The sequence below is a fragment of the Belonocnema kinseyi genome, chromosome 6, assembly GCF_010883055.1.
Source record: "Belonocnema kinseyi isolate 2016_QV_RU_SX_M_011 chromosome 6, B_treatae_v1, whole genome shotgun sequence".
Classification (NCBI taxonomy): domain Eukaryota; kingdom Metazoa; phylum Arthropoda; class Insecta; order Hymenoptera; family Cynipidae; genus Belonocnema; species Belonocnema kinseyi.
The window spans coordinates 77,755,065-77,776,089 of record NC_046662.1 but is presented as its reverse complement, the minus strand read 5'-3'; the positions used below and the strand labels follow the sequence as shown (position 1 = coordinate 77,776,089).

The following is a 21,025-nucleotide window of genomic DNA, read 5'->3' as shown; positions in this document are numbered from 1 at the left end:
CGACTAAGATCTCAGCTAGCTACTGTCAGTTTGGTTCGGTTCGGTTCGAGCCAGATTCTTTTGAACTTAGTCGTGACAATTTGAACGTCCGTTCTTAACTGGATATCTCCAGTCCCGGCCGTGCAAGAAGCTGGCTTCGAAATTTTATTTATTACTTTTCCTTCCTTTATCCCCTCGAGTTTTCTCGTCGCCACATGGATCTGGATAATACCAGGCCAGATTAACAAAGATCTCCCCTCATCGGTATCTCCTTCGAAATTTATTTTCTTTTTATTGCCATTTTCCTATTTTTTAACATCGGCAATTCCCGGATTAGTCTTCGTCAGCCAAGTTTCCGAAATCGACCAATCATCTCTACCAGAAGGTTTTCCAGCATCTTCCTCATGAAGAACATCAATCTGCCAGTTATCTATCTTAAAACTTCGATTTCAATCCTTGAAACGGAAAAAAGTAGTCCTATTGACTGTCTGTCATGTACCACGTGCAAAGTTTTGAACCTCGGTGATAATCTCAGGCTGAGTGTAACCGCCCTGGCATCAGCTTATTGGCGGCCAGGCTACTCGTCATCTGAGGAGGTGATCCTGTCTCGAGAGGAGAATCTCACTGGCCTGAATTTTTCGTAGTAAAACATTTTCAATCTTGGGTCGAGGAATGAATTGTCTGGATATTGGTTGACTGAGATTTGGAGCCAGAAGACTCGAAAAGCCGCGCGAGACCATTCCAGTGGCGATATTGGCACCTTGATGAACAACTACGTCGTCCCAATCGATACGTTCACTGACAAGTACGATAAACTTCAATGAATCTTATACAATTTTAAACGTTCACTTCTTAAAAAAAAAAAAAAAAACAAGCTTGTAGAACACAATCAGGAGATCTTGAATATATCTTTACAAAATGACACTTGCAAAATCGTGCTGTCAATTCAAATACGACACTTGCTTTTCAAGTACTTGTTATCGACCAAGACGAGGACAAACTGCACTCGCTAGTCTATTTATAAAACCCGATCCTAGCGGTAGATCATGTCTGTAATGCTTTTTCCTTTGGTTTGATTTTCAGTTTCCAAAATTGCACTTTTGATCGATGACGAAACTTATTTGTAAACTCCGATACCAACAGCACTCGTAACAATTTAAAGGGAAAACTTGACTTGGGAAACAAAAAAGAACGAGTTTATCAAAACAAAGAAGTTGCAAACTATAAATCCAAAAAGTAAATGTCAATGAGGAGTGAAAACTGCAAGTAAACTAGGGGAAATGAAGATGGCAAAGAATGGGCGGCCAAAGGGTACGATAACACGACGTGCAGATCATGCGATGGCTTGAGTTTTATTGTAGTGCAGTGAGCACTGGGATTCCGAGTCTCGATTTGCAGGCATCGTTGTCGGCTCCTCGTTGCTAGCTTGTGCCGGTTCAAGCCAGTTTCGTCCCCACGACGAACACCGGCACCCTCTCTGCCTTCGCAATCTCTTCCGCTACCACTCCTCTCTCTACCGCCATGTGCTCCAACCTCCACCACCACGAGATGCGAAACTGGTGCTCGCGGAAAATTGACAACGTCGGACGATGCTAGAACAGGACGCTTCTGCTCCGTCCCTCGCAAGCTTGCATATATAACCCTTTCTCTCTTACTGCATTCGGCTCTATTTCTGGCCATACTTCTGTCCCACTCACACCGCTGAATGTAAAGCCCAATCTCGGTAACCTTTTCTAGGGCAATACCCTACTAGACTTACAGAGTGTAAGTAAGTTCTGCATTTCTTTAGCGTTGAATTGAATTTTATTTGGGACGATTTTTATATCGTTGAGGTAGGACTAGGCCTAGCCGACTAAGTCGTGCGAAATGGGGGAACCCCTTTTTGTGTAGAGTTTCGACCAGCTTTGCTTGAATAGTCAATAGGAACCGACTTCCTTTCAACTCAGACAGCGCCTATTGCGTCAGAGCCTCATCGTCGAATCGATTTTCTACGAATCTACGGAATATATTCGCTTCAACAGAAAAAGAGGCGACTGAGACACTTCTTTTCAATTTCCCATTCAAATTTCCAGTTTCATTTTCTTTTATTCTGACTACGATTACAGTCCTGTTTTTTTAAAGTTTCATACAAAAATTTGCAAAAAATACAAAATTGACCAAATAAAATCAAAAACTTCGTGCGAACAACGTAAGTATCCAAGCAAAGAATATGTTAAAATTTCAGCCTATCAAGAAGTTCTAAAAATAGTGTATTAGGCGCCAAGGGAATGAAGCGAGATTTTTTCGACCATAGTATTATGTTTCCAGTACGAGCCGCTGGCGAGTGAATTAGCGCGAACCGAAGAAAGAATGTCAAAAAATTGGTAAAAAGTACAAAATTAAAAAACCCAAATTCACCTCTGACGTCACTTTTTACACGTGGGACACAAAATACGTTACTCTTTTTATCATATCTTGTATAGTTCGCGAGAAAAATTCGTTTTATGAAACATAATTCTCAAACTGACAAAGTGACTTGACTCACATAATACTTGGATGATGTACTTCTCATGTAAACACAAGTTTAAAAGTAGCATTTCAAAATGGTAAAAATCCAGCTTTCTGAGAAAATCGACTTTTCATTTTTTAAATATGACGACGAAAAATCATACCGAATTTCTTAACAAAAAATTCTTATTTTTGCATTTTTCATCTAAGTTTGATACATCAAAAATAAATCCCACAAGTTTTTTGAGGGCAATCAATTTTTTACCAAATCGCATTTCCGAATTTTTCAAGTATCCATATCCGCTGTTTAAAATAAAAATTCAAAAAGTCTATCGCGAAAACAACAAGAAAATAAACAAAATGATGAGTTTTGTGAAAATCAACTTTTCAAGTTTCTAAATAAAAGTCGATTTTCTCGAAAAACCCCAACTTTTTCATATTTGCCAAATTTTTCTTTTAAAAGTACCGATATAAAAATGAAATATCATACTTTTCATGCCGGCCAAGACATTTTACCATCCAGAAAAGTCGAATTTCGAAATTTTTCTCAGGATTGTAGGTATCATAAATAAGTGAAAGGTTCTTTTTGTAGAAAAGATTCGAAGAATCTAATATTTTTCCTAACATTCAATCGTATCTTTGTTTTGCAACAAAAATGCCCATAAAATGGTTTACACCCGTATGAATCTTAGAATATATATATTCGACAAAGGAGCGAAAATTTAAAGAAAAATGGAAATTTTTCTAGCTTCAAAAAAAGCACATTCAGTGTTTTCTACGCTTCTGGGTTTAAATTTTAATAAATTCCAGGCTTTCAGCTTCTATAATTTTGTAAAAAATTCTTGCATTTATTATTTTTTTCAATTTCAACAATTTATCAAAATGATTCCAAATTAGATACGAATAAAATGTTGTCGAAATCTGATCTTAGGTTAGGTAAACTGTGTGATTCATCAAATACAGTTTAAGCAAATCGATCCGTTTCGTTCTTCTAGATACGCATTTTTATGCTCGTGAAATTCTGGGAGTAAATTCGAAGGGGTGGTGCCATTGAAGTCTTAGATGGGGAAGTATTGATCCTGAAAGACTGTGTAAGTTCTGAACGTTTGAAGCCAAAAACATTCTTTCGAATGCCAAAATCTTACAAACTACAAATCTTTCGGATAGTTTTTAAATTTTATATCATAAAATTGCATTGTAGTATTTTAGTATTTTATTGTATTCTGGTATAGTCATATAGTACTTTGATTGCAGTATTGCACTGTATTCAAGTTGGCACGATCACACCAGTTGATAGCCATTATTTGAACTCATGGGGCTGTACTTTTCAGTATAATGATCAATCATTTTAAAACTAGTGGAAAATTTATGAAGATTCGTGATTCTATTTAATAATGTACCTTCAAATACAATATTTTTATATTAAACGCACAAAAATCTCCCTCAATTTATTGAAAGAAATGGGTCACGTGTAAACTTGATAATTTTGTGAAAATTCTTTAAAATATTTACAACAACAAGAAACCTCTTTCACAAGCGCTAGAATTTTTATAACGCACGTAATAGTTCTTATCTAAACGTTCATTATTAGATATTTTCACTTACTACTGGTTGTAAAAAAGTTCGGTTTGTTTTCCCCTCAACAAATGTAACAAAAAACACAATTTTTCATATTTTTTGTAATTTTCAGAAAAAAATGTACTAAGTTAATCTAGTCAGTGTTTTATTTGTGCAGAGTACAGAAAAAGTGGCATTAATTAACGATTTCGGTTGCCTGAATCGCCAAACAACAAAATATGTAGCCTTCTAATGTAATCCTTAAATTAAAGTCACATTGTTGATTTGCTATGAAATTAATTTACTATATTAACTTGACACGTATTTTTTATTCTCAAAATTAAGAGAAAATATGAATAAATTGTGCTTTTTGTTGCACTTGTTGAGGGAAACACAGTCGAATTTTTTTAAACGCGTAGTAAGTGAAATACTTCATTAAAAATAACACACTTTCAAATACACAATTCAAAACCATCAACTTCCAATCCTAAAACTGGCTGCCAGCTACATCCAGAAAAATTCACGGTCTGCCTGAACCGACTTTAGATTAAAGTTCATAAATTAGCTTAAAAATGATGTGTTTAATGCCTTTGTTTAAAATAACCGATTTTTAGTGAAAAGCGTTGACATAACCTTAAATTGTTCAAAATTGTCAATCTTCAAAATTAAATTGAATTAAAATCTAATGTTCTTTTTTTTATACTAAAAATACCGATTTCCGTTGTACAACAGCAACATAACCTAAAATGGTTACAAAGTTCTGAACCGTCTTTGAAACATAATTGCTGCCAAACAGTCATTAGATTTAAGTCTAATAATTTTCGTGAAAAAATACCAATTTCAGATGAAATACGCCAACCTAATCTAAAGTTTTTGAAAAATGGTACACATTCTTTGATCTCAATAATTTTTTCATTAAAAATACGAATAATTCCTAACGAAAAACACTAACATAACAGAAAATTATTGAGCATTGTAAATTCATTCAAAATCTAATGGATTTTCTGCAAAATAACAGATTTTCTGTAAAAAAACATTAATATAGCCTGAAAATGTTAAAAAATTGCAAATCTTATTCGAATTATAGTGATTTTTATTTTAAAACACCCGATGTCGATGTAATGTTAACGTAACCTAAAATTGTTAAAAATTATGAACCTTTAAAATTTGATGATTTTTATTTAAAAATTTTAATTTCTGGTCAATTATTGATAAACCATTAAGCTTTTCAATCGAATCATTTTGTATTAAAAATATCAATTTCCGGTGTAAAATAAAGCTAACATGACCTGGAATTATTGAAAACTTTGAATCTGGGTTACTTTGGTTTTAAAATGCTAATTTCCAATGACAAAAAAAACTAACACAACCTTATTCCAAACTTTCAGATTTTATAATAAATTTTTTTTAATCCAGCGAATAGTACTGATACAAAACATTGTGTAATATTTTAAATAATTTATTAGACAATTTGAAAAAATGAGTATTTAAACGGCACAATCCGCTTTAGGCAATCTTTTTTTTCAGGTCAAATTTTAATTTTTTTAATAACATATTCCAATAGGAAATTTCATTGCCCATATTTTTAGTCCTATAAATAAATGTGATGACTTTATTAGTTTTAGAAATAATCGAGAAAATGTTACTTTTTTCTGTAATCGCAAAATACGAATTTTTTGTGTTCAGCTCGCCATAAGTTCTACAATAATATGAATTTTGTTATTATTCTTCTCATGGCGCAAATTATATATTGAAAGTGTTAAACGCTTCGGGAGTCGAATTTTCAAAAAATTAAAATTAACAATCACCCAAACTTTTTTAAGGATTCAAGGAAATTTTTTGGAAAATATCAGGCAATTATGTTTTATATTTTGAAAGGTACAATTTAGTTAAGATCTCAGCCCTGTCCCGTACGCGTTTTAGTGGCCGGCTTGACCTTTTATTTCGAACTGCAGAACGAGCTAGTACGCGTATGGGACAGCGCTGAGTTCTTAAATCGATAGTGACTTTAAAACTATAAAACATAATTGACTGATATTTTCCAAAAAACTTCCTTGAATCCTAACAAAAGTTTCGGTGGCCGTTAATTTTAATTTTCTGCAAATTCGTTCGACTCCCGAAGCGTTTGAAGCTTTCAATATTTAAATTACGCCACGAGAAGAATAAAAATCATTATAAATTTTCAGTGACAATTTTTATTGAAATTCTATAAAAAGCATTAGTTTCGTTATAAACGGATGTATATTTTCTAAAATTTTCATTACAAATTTCCTATTATTGTAGAACTCATGGCGAGTTGAACACAAAAAAATCGAATTTTGCGATTGCAGAAAAGAGTAACATTTTCTGGATTATTTCGAAAACTAAGAAAGTCATCGCATTTATTTATAGGACTAAAAATATGCGCAATGAAATTTCCTATGGAGATGTTTTTAAAAAATTTTAATTTGACCTGAAAAAAATATATCGACCCAGGGGCCAACTAAAACGACGGAGTTTCGGGCGTTATCCCCTTTTGATCACCAGCGGTTCAATTCTGTTCATCACGTTTTTATTAAATCGTTTAATTAAAAAAATGACGGACTATAAACAAATGTACGTATTATTTCTGAATATTATAATTTCCATAAAAACGTAACGAATAGTGTAAAGAAACTTTCAAGAAATGCAATGAGCTTTTGTGAAATAAAATTGAATGCAAATGACTTCTTTTGTCTAGAACAGATGCAAACAGTCAAATATGCAAGGAAGTACAAACTTTAAAGTGAATTTTAAAATCTTAGGCTCTAAAATATTGAGTCCTAATCTTCATTTTCATAATTTTCTTCATTGACACTTGTAGTTTGTGAAAATAATTTCGGGGCACCTACAAAATTATTAAGCCGTCCCTGCCTTCTCAAGCAATTATGATGAATTCTCAAAACCAAGAAAAAAATTTCATTTTTAATCAAAAACAAAATGAATTGAAAGGAAAATACGTATTTTCAGCAAAATATTTGAATCCACTAAGAAAACAGAATCATTTTCAACCAAGCAGCTGCATTTTTAACGAAAAAGATTCGATTTCTACCCAAAAATATGATCTCTACAAAACAGATAAATTTTCAACTAAGAATTTTAAAAATTACATCAATTTTTAATGCAGTATCTTTACTTTTTTTTACATACATTGAAAAAAAATGATTTTTCAACCTAGAAGATGTATTTTCTACCATTTCAATAAATTACATAAATTTTCAATCAGATAGTTGAACTTTCAACTCAACAAGACTAATTTTCTACAAAACAATAATTATATGATAAAAATAATAATTACATTTTTCAACCAAGAAGATTAATTTTCTACAACAAATACGAATCCTCAACAAAATACATAAACTAAACAAATAGTTGAATTTTTAACTGAGATTTATTTACTACCAAAAAGACGTTCAAAAAATACATGAATTAAAAAAAAAATTTTGAATTTTGAACCTAGAAGATTTATTTTCGTCAAAAAAGTCGAACTACCAAAAAATGACATAAGTTGTCAATTAAATCGTTTAATTTTCAAACTAAAAAAGGTCAACTTTTAACAAAAAATTGAATATTTGAATTTTCATTTTTAAAAATCACTTTTCAATAGAAACAAAAACGAATTATGCAACTACCAAACTGTTGAATTTTAATGTCAAAAAATCGAGTCTTCTACAAAAAAGAAGATTTTTTAAACGAAAAATATTAATTTTTAACCAAACAGTTGAACTTTCATGCCAAATATATAAATTTTCTACAAAGCAGTTGAAGTTTCAAAAAGTTGATTTTCAATCGAATTCATAGCCTTCAAGCCCACCAAAAAAACTTTACGTGATTTATGCTCGGCCTTTTTACTTGAATAATGAGGGTTCTGGTTTAACATTTGAATTTAACCGAGGTCCAAGTGACCGCAAAATTTAATTTCAAAAATTCCCTGACTTTTTCTTGATTATTGCTTCACTAGTTTTTTATTTTTCTTAACCAAAAACGTTTAAAGACCAAAATTAGAATCAATTCAAATTTTGAATAGCTGAAATTTTTAATTTATTATTTTGGATGGTTATTTATGATTTTTCTTATAAATAAATTACCTGATTTTTCCAATTTTTCTATTTAAATCTCTAAGCTTCCCTGGCATATAAATTCCCTGAAAGTCTTCAAGGCACCTAACATATTTGAAACAAATAATGCCACGTCTTACAATCAATAATTGTCTGTTTACTTATTGATATTTACTGATATTGTACTTTTACTTACTTTTTTTTATAAAGTGAAGAAAATTCTTGACTGATTGAAAATTCATTTATAACCCTCAAAAACAATTTCCTGTAATTTTCTCTTAGATTTCGCTCAAAAAATGTGGCACACTATTTTTGGGTTCATAAATTGAATCCAAGAACAATATGTGAACTCAGTTCATTTACGCCGTGCGTCGCTTCAGAAGATTGTACGTTTGTACAACTCGTATAAAGTTATTTTAGACATGTTTTTAAATAAAACCGCACACATGAGCTGCAAGAGATTGCGTTATTTAAGTCGCTTAGATATTAGCGAAAAATCTCGAAAGGCTAAATTAAAAAGCAAATCAGATTTAAAATTAATTTCTCAGAAAAAGAAGGAACAAAATGAGTAGTTTCAATAAACGGAAAATTAAGATAATCAAATATCTTCCCACATCGTGAATTTGCTAAACTTAAAAAAAAATTCGGATTAAAGAGAACTCTTCAAGTCACTTAAAACATGAGAAATACTGACTTTTTATGTTAACAGAAGATACTAGCGGTCCTGCGGTAATTTATATTCTCTTCTCATTGTAAAATCTTTAGGCTCAGATTGAACAGACTGCTTTAAAAGTTTCAACCAATTTTGGCAACTGCCAAGGTCACGTAAGCAAAATGGTCCAGTCTAGATTGCTAGAATAATTCGCGAATGTCACTAACGCATTTGAAGCTTAATGGACAACAGAAGATCGATACGACATTTTAACTTATTTTTACATCAAAATCCTTGGAGATGCATTGTCATGATTCAGTAAACAACATTTGAAGATCTTGTCAATTGTTGTACCAGTTCTGGATAAATTAAGAAGGGTCTAAGAGTGTCTTTAGGATCAAAACATGCACTACTACAGTTTACAACGTTCATGAAGCAATTTACAGTCTCTTAACAATAAAATTCTGCCAGTGCTGATTCATCTTCTACAAATAGATAATCAAATAATAAGACTGCAACCGGAGTTAATATACGATTAGAAGGCTTGAATCTCGAATAATTTTTAAACTTAAAATGTTTCTTGTTCTAGTTTAGATTATTTGTAAAAAATAAATAAATGCCAGTTTCCCATTAATATAATAGGTTCCGAATTTCATCAATTTACAATTTGATTTTTTCTCTTTGTTTGAAAAAAGAAGAATAAGAGCTTCGAAAAAACAAAGCTATACCAAGTACAGTTACTGAATTTATTAATTCGCGCAACAGAAAGAGGAATATAAAATGCTTGGTTAAAACTCGTGGAAACCGGAAATGTCCAGGTGAATACACACGCTCATATCTTGCGATTAACTAACGGAGTTCATAAACTAGTGCCAGGGTTAAAGAATTATTTTTCCTGTCAAGCTGTCCTTCATAAATTTATGTTCGGTCAAAAGATCACTTATGTAAAGAAAACTCTGTAGTTTCAGTAATAATATTTGAACATTGTATTTAAAAATGTTGTACCCACCAGTGAACAAGAATAAGTGACGATTATTGCAAAGTAGAAAACTACATTCGCATCATATAACTTTTGTGAATTTTGAATAATATTTGCATGTGTATCAAACTTAATGAGACGAATACATAAAAAAACCAGAGTATCGACTAGATTTTTTAGGAATGAAGATTGTAAATTAGAATGACCTTGGGGAGAGCTGATGGCCAATTATGAAGACTTAGCTACCATTGGTTAGGCCCGAGAAATGTGATTATTGTCGAATGTCACATAATTTAATTTATCTACGTATGCAAAACGTTTCAAATCTTGTTCCCTTGTGGCATGGCCAGTTAATACCAGATTGTTCAAACTGACATCAATTTACTTCTGCTAACATTGTTCACGACTATAATTAACACTCAGGCATCGTTTGACATCCCTACTATGTTTCTTTGAGATTCTCCAATCGACTTTGAAGAGATATGATAATTAAAAATTAAAAATAGTAACAAAACTACAGACAAAGAATATAAAATATGAATTTAAAAACTTTGGAAATAAAAAAATGCAGTTTAGAGAGCATCATGATTTAGACAAAACTTACGCAAAGATAAATAAAATCTCATATCAGACCATTTTTAACATAATTACAAACGTGTTCTTAGTGTTAATCAGTTGTTTTGTAAAATAAAAAAATTATTCGCAAATTTAAATAAATTAACTGATTCTATGAAGTATTAAATTATATAAGAACAAGCAAACCTTCTTTTAAACAAAAAGAGTAATTTTGTGAAGATAGAATTGAAATATTAAATATAAAAAAACTGCACTTACACAAACAGTGGTATTTTCTTTCTATACAAATTGTAATCTCATTATCGTGCATCGTATGATAACAAATCATGGAAAGTTACTCAAACCAGTTTTATGCTCCAGTATGCACAAAAACAAATAAGAATATTACTGGCAATTAGGTAAATATAGTACTGAATCTAAATATAAATTTGTGAATGAATTTACTGTTTACAATTGAGATCAGGCTCCATTTAGCCTCACCATTTGAACCTGCTTTATGGCAAAATAGATTCCGTCGTTTGCACTTTACACTTTTGTATTTAGTGGGAAATAGATGTGGTTAAATCGTTGATTAATTTGAAATGACAGTTGTGTGAAAGATCAGATAAAAATCGCTTTGTCGAACGACATGAAATTTGTCTCATTTCTAATCACTCGCATTCCACGTTAAATCAATCAAATGAATTACATAAAAGCAGAACTAAATTTTAATGTTCAAGTTTCATTTTATAATTTTCTATAATGTTCCGATTCAAGCGCAACTCTTCAACATTTTTTTTGTTTTTTAAATAAAACATGTTAGTAGATAAAAGTCACTACACTGCATACCTATTATTGTTTGAAAAGGTGAATGGAAATAAATCCTTATAACATTTTTTCAGTTTAAATGAAAAAGGAAAATGCACATTTTTGCAAAAACAACATAAGGTAATGTAAAACTCGAAATAAATGTCTCAAAATTGTACAATAATAAAGACATTTGTAGGAAATAGTAATTTAAAAAAAAAGAATTTTAAGAAATTGATTATAATACTTCACGCCGTGTTAATTATAAAAAAAAAACTTGCAGGAAAAAAGTTTGAAGTGAAAGTTGTTAAACTTGTTTGGTACATTCTTTTTGATTTTTATGGTAGCATGACACTGTATTATTTTGAGAAAATCCAATTTTAACCGGTTTAATCCATCTTTTAGAACAAATTTAGAAAATAACTCGTTATAACACAGTACCAAGAAACTTTTTTTAAAAAACTTTACTTGAGAAATAGTTTTCTTCTATAGAGATTTGTTTGCATCTTAAATGGTTTTTTGCAAGAAAAACGTGAATTTTTGTTTTTCAGATAAAATTTAACCTTCCCCTTGAAGATCCTAGTACATGATGAAATTTCATTCTGATGCAAAGTATCCGCCATAATAGTACGCAAATTTATAATAAAAACCGGGCCGGGTATTTGGGAAAATAGTCTTCTAACATTTTCAGAAAGAAGCCACAATTTTGTGAACTCAGAAGTTTTTCAAAAACTTTTCGCCTGATTTCGAAAGAAAACTAAAAGTTCTACCAGATTTAAGATGAACATTTTAAATACTTTTTTAAATACTACTTGTATTATTTTCGTAATAAAATTCATTAAAGAGAATTTTCGATAAATTTTTGATAGTCTACGTCAAAAGTTTAATAAAATTCATATATTTGTCAACTCGTCACAAAAATGTGTTGTATCAAATCGGTAAAACATGTGTCCTCTCATTTTGTTTGAAAAACAATATATGCTATCGGCGACAGATTCTGCAAGGTTAGCATGGACCACCTGCTTGATTTTAAAATGGATTCGATTCACAAGGTTTTGCAAATTAAAATTCTGAATATAATTTTACTTTGTCAATTGAAAAACGGTGAAAAAGATGACAAATTTCCAAAACAGGTGAAGCAGGTGACAAATTTCCATAACAGGTGAGATATTGATATAACTAATGATAATTTGATAAGATAACTCACTGGTATTTGGAACATTTGTTTGGTTTGACTTAGTGAGAATTAAGAATCTTAGATAAAATCAAATCAGAAAATTAATAAAGATTTTATGAAACACATGTTCAGAAGTATCAGAATTTACTTACATTGCTTCTGCTGGGGCGTATGGACTTCCAACGTTTTGAGTCACTGAACTAGGTGGTGATAAAGATTCCAATGGAATCTGAAAACGAAAAATTACATAATCTATAACTTAATACAAATTTTGTTTCTTTTTAAAAATATTTTTTTAGGGCTCTTTATAATATACGTACATATGTATACATTTATTTAATGACGATCATCAATACCAAAAAAAAAAAAAATTAAGACAAATTGAGTATAAGTTAAAATTGTGTTTTTGATTATCACGAGAAATAGACTTTCAGAGAAAAAATTGAAGAACATTTGGAAAAAATACCATTTTAACTAGTTTTGTTTATATTTTAGTAAAAATTTGGAACATAACGTGTTAGAAAAGTGTCAAGAGACTTATTTATAGAATCCTAAAGTGCAAATTAAGAATAAAAAACTGCTAGGGTTTTGGAATGAATTTTCTTTCAACATTTTCCAAAAAATCATCACCGCTTTATTAATTTCCAAGGCTTTTTTTTAAATGTTCCACATGATTGAGAAAAAAATGATAAATTCTATAAGACATAAGAAGAAAAAGTGAAATTCCTGCATTAGTTTGAAAAACAACATATTTTGTCGAGAAATGATTTTCCGACAATAGCATGAACCGCAAACTGAATTAAAATGAATAAGGTCTCACAAGATTTGGCAAAATAGAATTTTTCTTTATTAATTTTAAAAAGCAACAAATTTCTAACTTTGGCTTTATTCTAGCATTATTAGAATAATCAATTAAGTTCATTTTTTAAATTAACATTATGGAACGATTAAGACTTTCAATCTGGAATTGATTATTTTTTACGATTACATAATCTATAATTATTAAAAATTGATGATTTAAAATTCAGATGATTAAACAAAATATAAAATGTGCTATTATTTGCACTGTCAGCATAATTATGTTGCAAGGTGTAAGAGTGCAAGAAAAATATAAACGAATAATATGGATAAAGGAAATTGCTGTTAGGTTAGTTAATTAAAAAAATTCTTGTTAAATGGAACAAAAAAACTGATTCTGATGTGTAGAGGAAGAACTGTCTCGAAGCTCTTCTTTAATCATGTTTCATGTACATTTTGGAATAATAGATATTCGCACTCAAAAGTAGGTGATTTAAAAGAATTGCGGAAACTGTTCTTTCTTTACGAATATGAGAATAAATGAATTATAATTAATTACAAAATTGATAAATTCGAGGGCGAACAGCACCGATTACGAGTATGTGGCGACCTTTTCTATGATTGCTTAAATTCTTTTAATGTTCATTATGTGCGATTTAAATCGACTGCTTCTTTTTGCATTTCGAAGAATTTATGATGATAAGGTAGTTGCTTAAAGATTCCAATGTTGGTGTCTCAATTTTTTTTCAAAATTGTTCGACGCATTTAATTAAATTTTGGTATTCAGTCTAAACTGACTTAACTTCCAGATACGCCTTGTTTAATTTACACTAAGACCTACAGGTTTTATCTCTAGGTTCGCATCAGTTGACAAAATAAAAACTAATTGAATACTGAAATGAAAGATATTAAATTAATATTTTCAGATGCTTACGTCGGATAAAACAGTGCAGTCGTAGCTTGGTTGGTATTTTTCTTGCTCGTGAGGAGGTCTTCTCAAAATTTTATCACGATCCTGTTTATGTTTTCGATCTGCTCCTTTCAGTTTGAAAACTTTGACCTGACAAGAAGCAGCGTGTAAGCGAGGTCCACCCGGTAGACGTGTTTCTACTTGAATTCTGAAAGGAACGCCTTTCTCGCCACCATGCTTCTTTGGGGTGAATTCAGTGCTGATACAATTTATCTGCAAAGATATAAAGAAGATAAAATTAAATTTTAGTATTGAAAGGTTAAATACTTTTAAAAAATATTTATTCTCATAAGGGCCGTTGTAAAAAAGTTCTGAAATTTGGGCTATGGCTTTTTTAATATGAATTTAAAAAAAAAACGAATCATATTTGTAGTGTAGATAAATTTTAAAACGAAAGTTATGCTTATCTGCGTTTTCTGTTAATACAAGCGGATTCAGAATATACTTCTTTCGTGAAGAATCAATTAAACTAAATATAAAATAACATTTTAAACTTAATTTTAACACCAACGTATTTAAGGAGATTATATAATAAACTAATAAATTACCTTCATTTAAGTCGTTTATGTTAAAAATTTGTAACTCAAAATTTCATCGCTTTCTATTAAAAAATGAGCACTTTGTGTTTACAAAATAAAGGCACCTTTAAAAGCACATTTTAAGAAGATGATTATTGATAATATTTAATTAATAGTCCTTTTTCTGATCAATTTTATATATGATTCGTACAAAAGTAAATCACTCAAGAAATTCCGGAAATTAAATTTGACAACTTTTAGGCAACCGCCAATAAATATTGAAATTCAAAAGATATCAAAAATTTAAACTCCATTAAATCAGGGCATACAATTGCAAAGAAATTTTCATGGAATTTCGGAAAGAGCCACGTCCAATTTTTAAAGATAATGAAAAAAGATGTATCAGACTATCAAAATAAACTTTAAAGTCAAAACCATTTTTTATCAATATTCACGATTCTGAATCTGGGTTTAAAATATTTTTTTCTGAACTGTTAAACTTGTCAAGTTGGATTCTTTTCAAATGAGAGAAGTTTATAATTAACATTAGTTTCGAACCTCAGTAACACTAATTTTAAACATTTAAAAATTGAAATTACTGAACAATCAGGGATTTAAGACTGTACAAATTGAAAGTGAAATTATTAATTTTTTTAATAATTCAGAATTCATTTTTTTAAAAAGAAAAGTAATATAGATACAATATTGAAATCAATATGAAGCGCTTTGAATTCTTAAGATTTTAAGTCGAAATATATTGCATCTTTAACAAAGCAGTCGAACGTTTAACCAAATACAAATTTTTAACAAAAGAGTTGAGTACAATCTTCCATCCGAAAGATTAATTTTTAATCGAATAGTTGAATTTAAAAACAGTCAAATAGTTAAACTTTCAACCAAAAGAGGTGAATTTTAATTTTAACAAATAGTTTAATTTTCATTTTATTTATATTTCCGACTAAAGAATATGAATTTTCTACAGAATAATTAAATTTTCAACCCATTAGATGAATTTTTAACCAAGAAGAATGCATTTTCAACGAAAATTAGTTAAATTTTCTTATTGGATTCTGATGGAAGATATTTTTTTAAAAAAAGGGTGAATATGCGAAAAAGTATGAATACTGTAATTAAATGTAAAACGTACCGATTGAACACTTTTTCGTCTCAAAAATGGCCAACTGTTAAGGCTTGCAATTTCAAATAAATAAAAACTTTGACGACGAACGAACGAAATAAAAAGATTTTCAAACGCTCTTAACTCAAAATTTCTTGAGCATAAAGCATTATTGAGAAATTATAAACTTTCAATGTTCTTAATTGAAATCGTCCAATTCGTTCTAGTCTTCAATTTCAATTTTAAAATCTTAATTGTGGTTGAAATTAAAACTAAGTATAGCGATTTTCTGATAAAAAAGCAAACAAACGTCAATTAGTCGCATTTTTCCAAAAAAAAAAAAAAAAAAAAAAAAAAGTCGCACGATCCGAGCCCTGTTAACTTAAGAGAGAAGAGATAAGATTTAGATTGTTTACCTTGATGTAAGCGCCAACTTCCTTGGTGGGATCCCACATAAACTCGACGTTGTTGTTGGAAGGCGAGGGTTGACAGATATCCACCATTCCATAACTGAGGGGAACATCTACTTCCAGAAGCCGTTCACCAGGTCTCGCTCGTTGCCAATCAAGAATCTGCTGTCGCTCCGTGTATTGCAAGCGTCTCTCGTGGAAGCAAATGCGAATCGTTGACTGGAACAAGAAAATCGGATCTCCCTTCAGAGACAATGTTAGCTCCGTTTGGGAGTCTCACATCTTTCGAACGTAAACAACCAACGAGCTCACGCCGTATTCAATTAATTTTTAATTTTACACTCAACCCAAAATTTCTTGTCTCACTCCCACTTTCCAATTAACTCTAAAAAAATTAAAGCAAAAAATATAAATCGAATATCAACTTGCTTTTATGATACAACAATAGCACAATATTTATGCAACCGATACTTCTGGAGGTATGAGGTAGAAATGGGAATGATAATACAGGAAGAAAAGGTTGAGTTTGTTTTTATGCAATTTTTAGTCCACAATAATTAAATTTAAGCTTGAGCTCGGGTTAAACTACAAAAATATGACTGTTGTGTTTCACAAGATGTCGCAACCCAAACATGGATTCAGCCACAAAACTTATGTTTTCATTAAATTAGATATAGAGCAATACCTTCAAAATTTTCCCACGATACGCTGACAAATCGCCGAGTTTCTTTAATTTGATTTCATACGATTGTCCTTGATTCAGGTAGGTTAGAGTTTCTTCGTTCACTTTGGTAGCAATGCTTGTTGCAGCTGCCAGCACGTACTGGAAACTGAAAATAAATTTAAGGTTTTTCTTGTTAAAGTTCTCAATTCTTTCATATTTAATTTAAAAGATTATTAAGGCTTGGCGTAAAAATAAAAATCTGCCCACTTCGCGGGCACATTCTCATCGCGCGCTACGATTGAAAGTTTGAGCGCACCTAGAGCGCGCGAAGGTTCAATCTCGCGCTTCGCGCTAGGATATTTATTCTTTGCATTTGGAATGCTAGAAAAAAACTTTATCAAAAAGATCTCTTTTAGATGGCAGTATTTATATGCGTCTTCATATTCTGAATTATCTACTTAATTAAGTATAGTCAAAGATTAAGTTTCAAAAAGCTCTGTAAGCTTTGAGGTACATATTCTCATCCCGACACTCGCACTGCGCGCTCGATTTTAGACAGACATCTTTAAAAAGGTTTTGTTGAATTTTTTTCTCACAACTTTCGTCGTTTTTCCACGCATTTTTTTCAACGTTATTTTTCACGAATAAAACAAAATGTACGCGTCCTATCAAGAAGTGATTCTTAACGAAATTGTATATCTTTTTTGGGATAACAATTTTTGTTAATTCATCTTTTTTCGTAACCTAAACAGTTTGTCTACAAAATTGAATTTTTTATTTTTCATTATTTTTTTGTGCAATCAAAATTTGAATTTTTTTATTTTGGAATAAGATCTAAAAATTTGTTATGATAATCTTGTAGGGCTTTTAAAAATAAATGTTTTCCTGCAGTTGAATTTTTTTCATATCGTGCATTTTTTGGCTTCAAATTTCGATTTTTGTTTGATTTAAAAATTGTTGAAAACGCTATAACTCTGAGTATTTTCTTTTTATCGAAAAGTCATAAGGATAAATTGCTTGTTCTTTTTAATACTATAAATATCCGTACATAGAATTTTCAAATTCAGAAAAAAGTGGTCTAAAAAATTTTCAAAATGCGCTCACTTTTTGAATTTTTATCAAAAATAGCTAGTTAACAAACTCGTCCTTTCTTTTAGGACCTAAAAAAAGTGTGCCAAAGATGGATTTGATTCGTTCATTTTTTCGAGAGTTATCATGTTTACGGACGGACAGACAAACAGGCAGGCGCCATCGTGAAAACCTGATTTTCGGATTCAGGGGGTCTCGAAAAGACGATCCATTGAAAAAATGTGATGTCAAATTTCCGACAATTCTAATACTTTCTCAATCATAAATGATGAGAATGTAAAAATTGCAGCAAATAAAATGCCTTTAGACATTTTCAGTCCTTGCAAATACCTAAATGTGTAAAAATTGTACTATTTATAAGTAAAATACATTAACTGTTGTTAGAAAACGCTGACAAATGGTATTACAAGATATTCCTTAACGTCTCATCACCATCCAATAATTTAATAAAAAAAAATATTGAAAACATAATTCATTTCTTGAATGTGTTCACAAAGGAGTAAAACATTGCGTTTTCAACAATACAGATGAATTTTCATCCAATTAGTCGAATTACTAAGCTAAAAAAATATCAAATTTCGACCAAAAATAAAAACAAATTTTCAAATAAATAGTTACGTTTTCAACCAGTGATAAATTTTCAAATAAAATTAAGAATCTTGAAATGGAAAAATTTCTTTTTCAACCGAAAATATAAATTTTCTAACGAAAGATACAACTTTTCAACCAAATACATGAATAAATAAATGTTAACAAAATTAATTTTCTACCGAAGAGATAGATTTCCAACGAAATTGGTAGAATATTGAACAGGATTAGTTAAACTTTAAGTTTCCAAATTAATTTTCAAATAAAAAAAATGTACAACCAAAAACATGCGTTCTCAACGAAAAAATAGAATAGGTTATCAACCTAAAAAGAATTTAATGTAAATCAGAAACAGTTAAATTCTACTAAAATCAACAAAATAGTATAAATCCGAACCAACACAGAATAAATTTCAACCAAATAGTTGCACTTTTAACAAAAAATATACATTTTGTACGAAAATATTTTAATTTTCAATCAAGACGATGTTTCAACTAAAAAAAAATAAATAAACTTTCAAACAAAAATTGAATAGTCAAGTTTTCAGTTGAAATTTAAAAAAAATTAAAATGATGGAATATTGAATTGGATTAGTTCAAATTTCAGTTTAAAAAATTATTTTTAATTTTAAAACACTTTTTTAAATAAAATCGTTCAATTTTCTTCTGAAAGAGTTACACTTTCCAAAAAATTAATTTATAATGCAAAAAAAGGTATTTTCAATTAAAATTATGAATTTTTAATAACAAAAAAATGAATTTTTAATAAGAGTTTATCTTTCAACCAAAACAATGAATTTTTAACCAGACTTTCGATTACAACCAAGTAATTGAAATTTGAATTTAAAAAAAAATGTCAACAAAAACTTGAATCGTTAAGTTCAATTAAAAAAATAACTCTTTTTTAACAAAATCATTACATTTTTAACTGAAAGCGTTAAATTTTCAGGAAAAGGATAAATTTAGAAAAAAAAATCAATTATAATTATGAATTTTTAACAACAACAAAAAATGAATTTTTAACAAGGTTTTAAATTTCAACTAATTAGCTGAATTCTCAACCAAAAAAGATAAATATTTAACCAAAAAATGAATAGTTAAGTTTTCAGTTGAAAATTTTTTATAATTAAGATGATGGAATACTGAATTGGATTAGTTCAATTTCCTCTTTAAAAAATTAATTCTCAATTTAAAAAACTTTTTGTAACAAAACTGTTAAATTTTTAACTGGCAGAGTTAAATTTGCACGAGAAAAATTTTTTTTTTTTAAACAAACGAATTTTCAATTAAAATTATGAATTTAAAAAAAAATGAATTTTTAGCAAGAGTTTAATTTTCAAATAAGTAATTGTATTTTCGACCAAAACAATGAATTTTTAACAAGAGTTTCAATTTCCACCAAGTAGTTGAATGTTCAACCAAAACTTGAATAGTTAAGCTTTTAGTTTAAAACAATTTTTTTAATATGGAACAGTGAATTGGTTTAGTTCAATTTGCAATTTCAAACATTTATTTTCAATTAAAAAAAAAACTTGTTTTAACTGAAAGAGTCAATTCAAGAGTTAATCAATTAAAATAAAGAATTTTAACAACAAAAAATGAATTATTAACAGGAGTTTAACTTTCAACCAAGTAATTGAATTTTCAAGCATAAAATGTGAATTATTAAAGAAAAACGTCTTACATGATATTAACCCTTAAACGGCCAAAACGCCACTACCGGTACACTGCTTTTCAACGGCCAATAACTAAGACTATTCGACACTAGAAAAAATTGAGACACATATATTTTTATTGCTTAAGATCTCCTCTTTCCGACGGTGCCAATGAAATTCCTCAAAAAATTTATTTATTATCCCAAAATGCAGTTTAAACAAAAAAAACGTGATTTTTCGTGCCTATTTTTTTTTGTGAACCATTTTCCAAAGCTTTTCGAGTCTGTAATTAACCTGGAATCTCACTAACCGGTGGAATCAATGTCTAAACTTGGAGAATCCATGGTTCAAAGATCGATTTTTCGTTTGAGCAAAATTTTAGATTTTGCACATGAACAATTTTTGCAAAATTCAAAATTTTGTTCAAAACGCTCCGGAAAAATTCAGGCGTATTCCTCGGCTGATTACAAGAACTTTTTATTCTTGACAAATTTTCCGAAAAGCGCATAGTTTTTCAATAAAAAATTTCCAACGACTCCGTAACCTTTATTGCACTCTGACATCAAACCACACCTTCCCCGCATTGTCATCCTGGGAATTTTCGAGTACACCCAGCAAAAAAAAATGCCAAAGCGTAAAGCCCCTTTTAAATTGCAACAAACTCCGAATCGGAATGGGATTCCGATGAAAATGATGAACGTATCATCATACCAAATCCAGATTACTCTGGCTCTGATGGAGATGATTCATCCGATCCCGAATTCTCGTCATCTGATGAATCATCTCCATCAGAAGATTCCCAGGATGACAATGCGGTGAAGGTGTGGTTTGATGTCAGAGTGCAAGAAAGGTTACGGAGTCGTTGGAAATTTTTTATTGAAAAACTATGCGCTTTTCGGAAAATTTGTCAAGAATAAAAAGTTCTTGTAATCAGCCGAGGAATACGCC

At 30.1% G+C, this 21,025-nt stretch overlaps 1 protein-coding gene across 4 annotated transcripts in view; it reads right to left on the bottom strand.

Annotated features, from left to right (window-relative positions):
• LOC117174888 (transcription factor CP2-like protein 1) overlaps positions 1 to 21,025 on the bottom strand; it is a 65,444-nt gene that overhangs the window by 12,545 nt on the left and 31,874 nt on the right. For 3 of the 4 annotated variants that reach the window (XM_033364306.1, XM_033364308.1, XM_033364309.1), the window contains 4 exons: positions 16,768 to 16,912; positions 16,089 to 16,325; positions 14,002 to 14,250; positions 12,422 to 12,498 (listed from right to left, as the gene is read on the bottom strand). In XM_033364306.1, coding sequence (XP_033220197.1) covers positions 12,422 to 12,498; positions 14,002 to 14,250; positions 16,089 to 16,325; positions 16,768 to 16,912 — 708 coding nt within the window. The remainder of the gene's footprint in view (positions 1 to 12,421; positions 12,499 to 14,001; positions 14,251 to 16,088; positions 16,326 to 16,767; positions 16,913 to 21,025) is intronic. The other variant, XM_033364307.1, reaches the window with a different exon arrangement.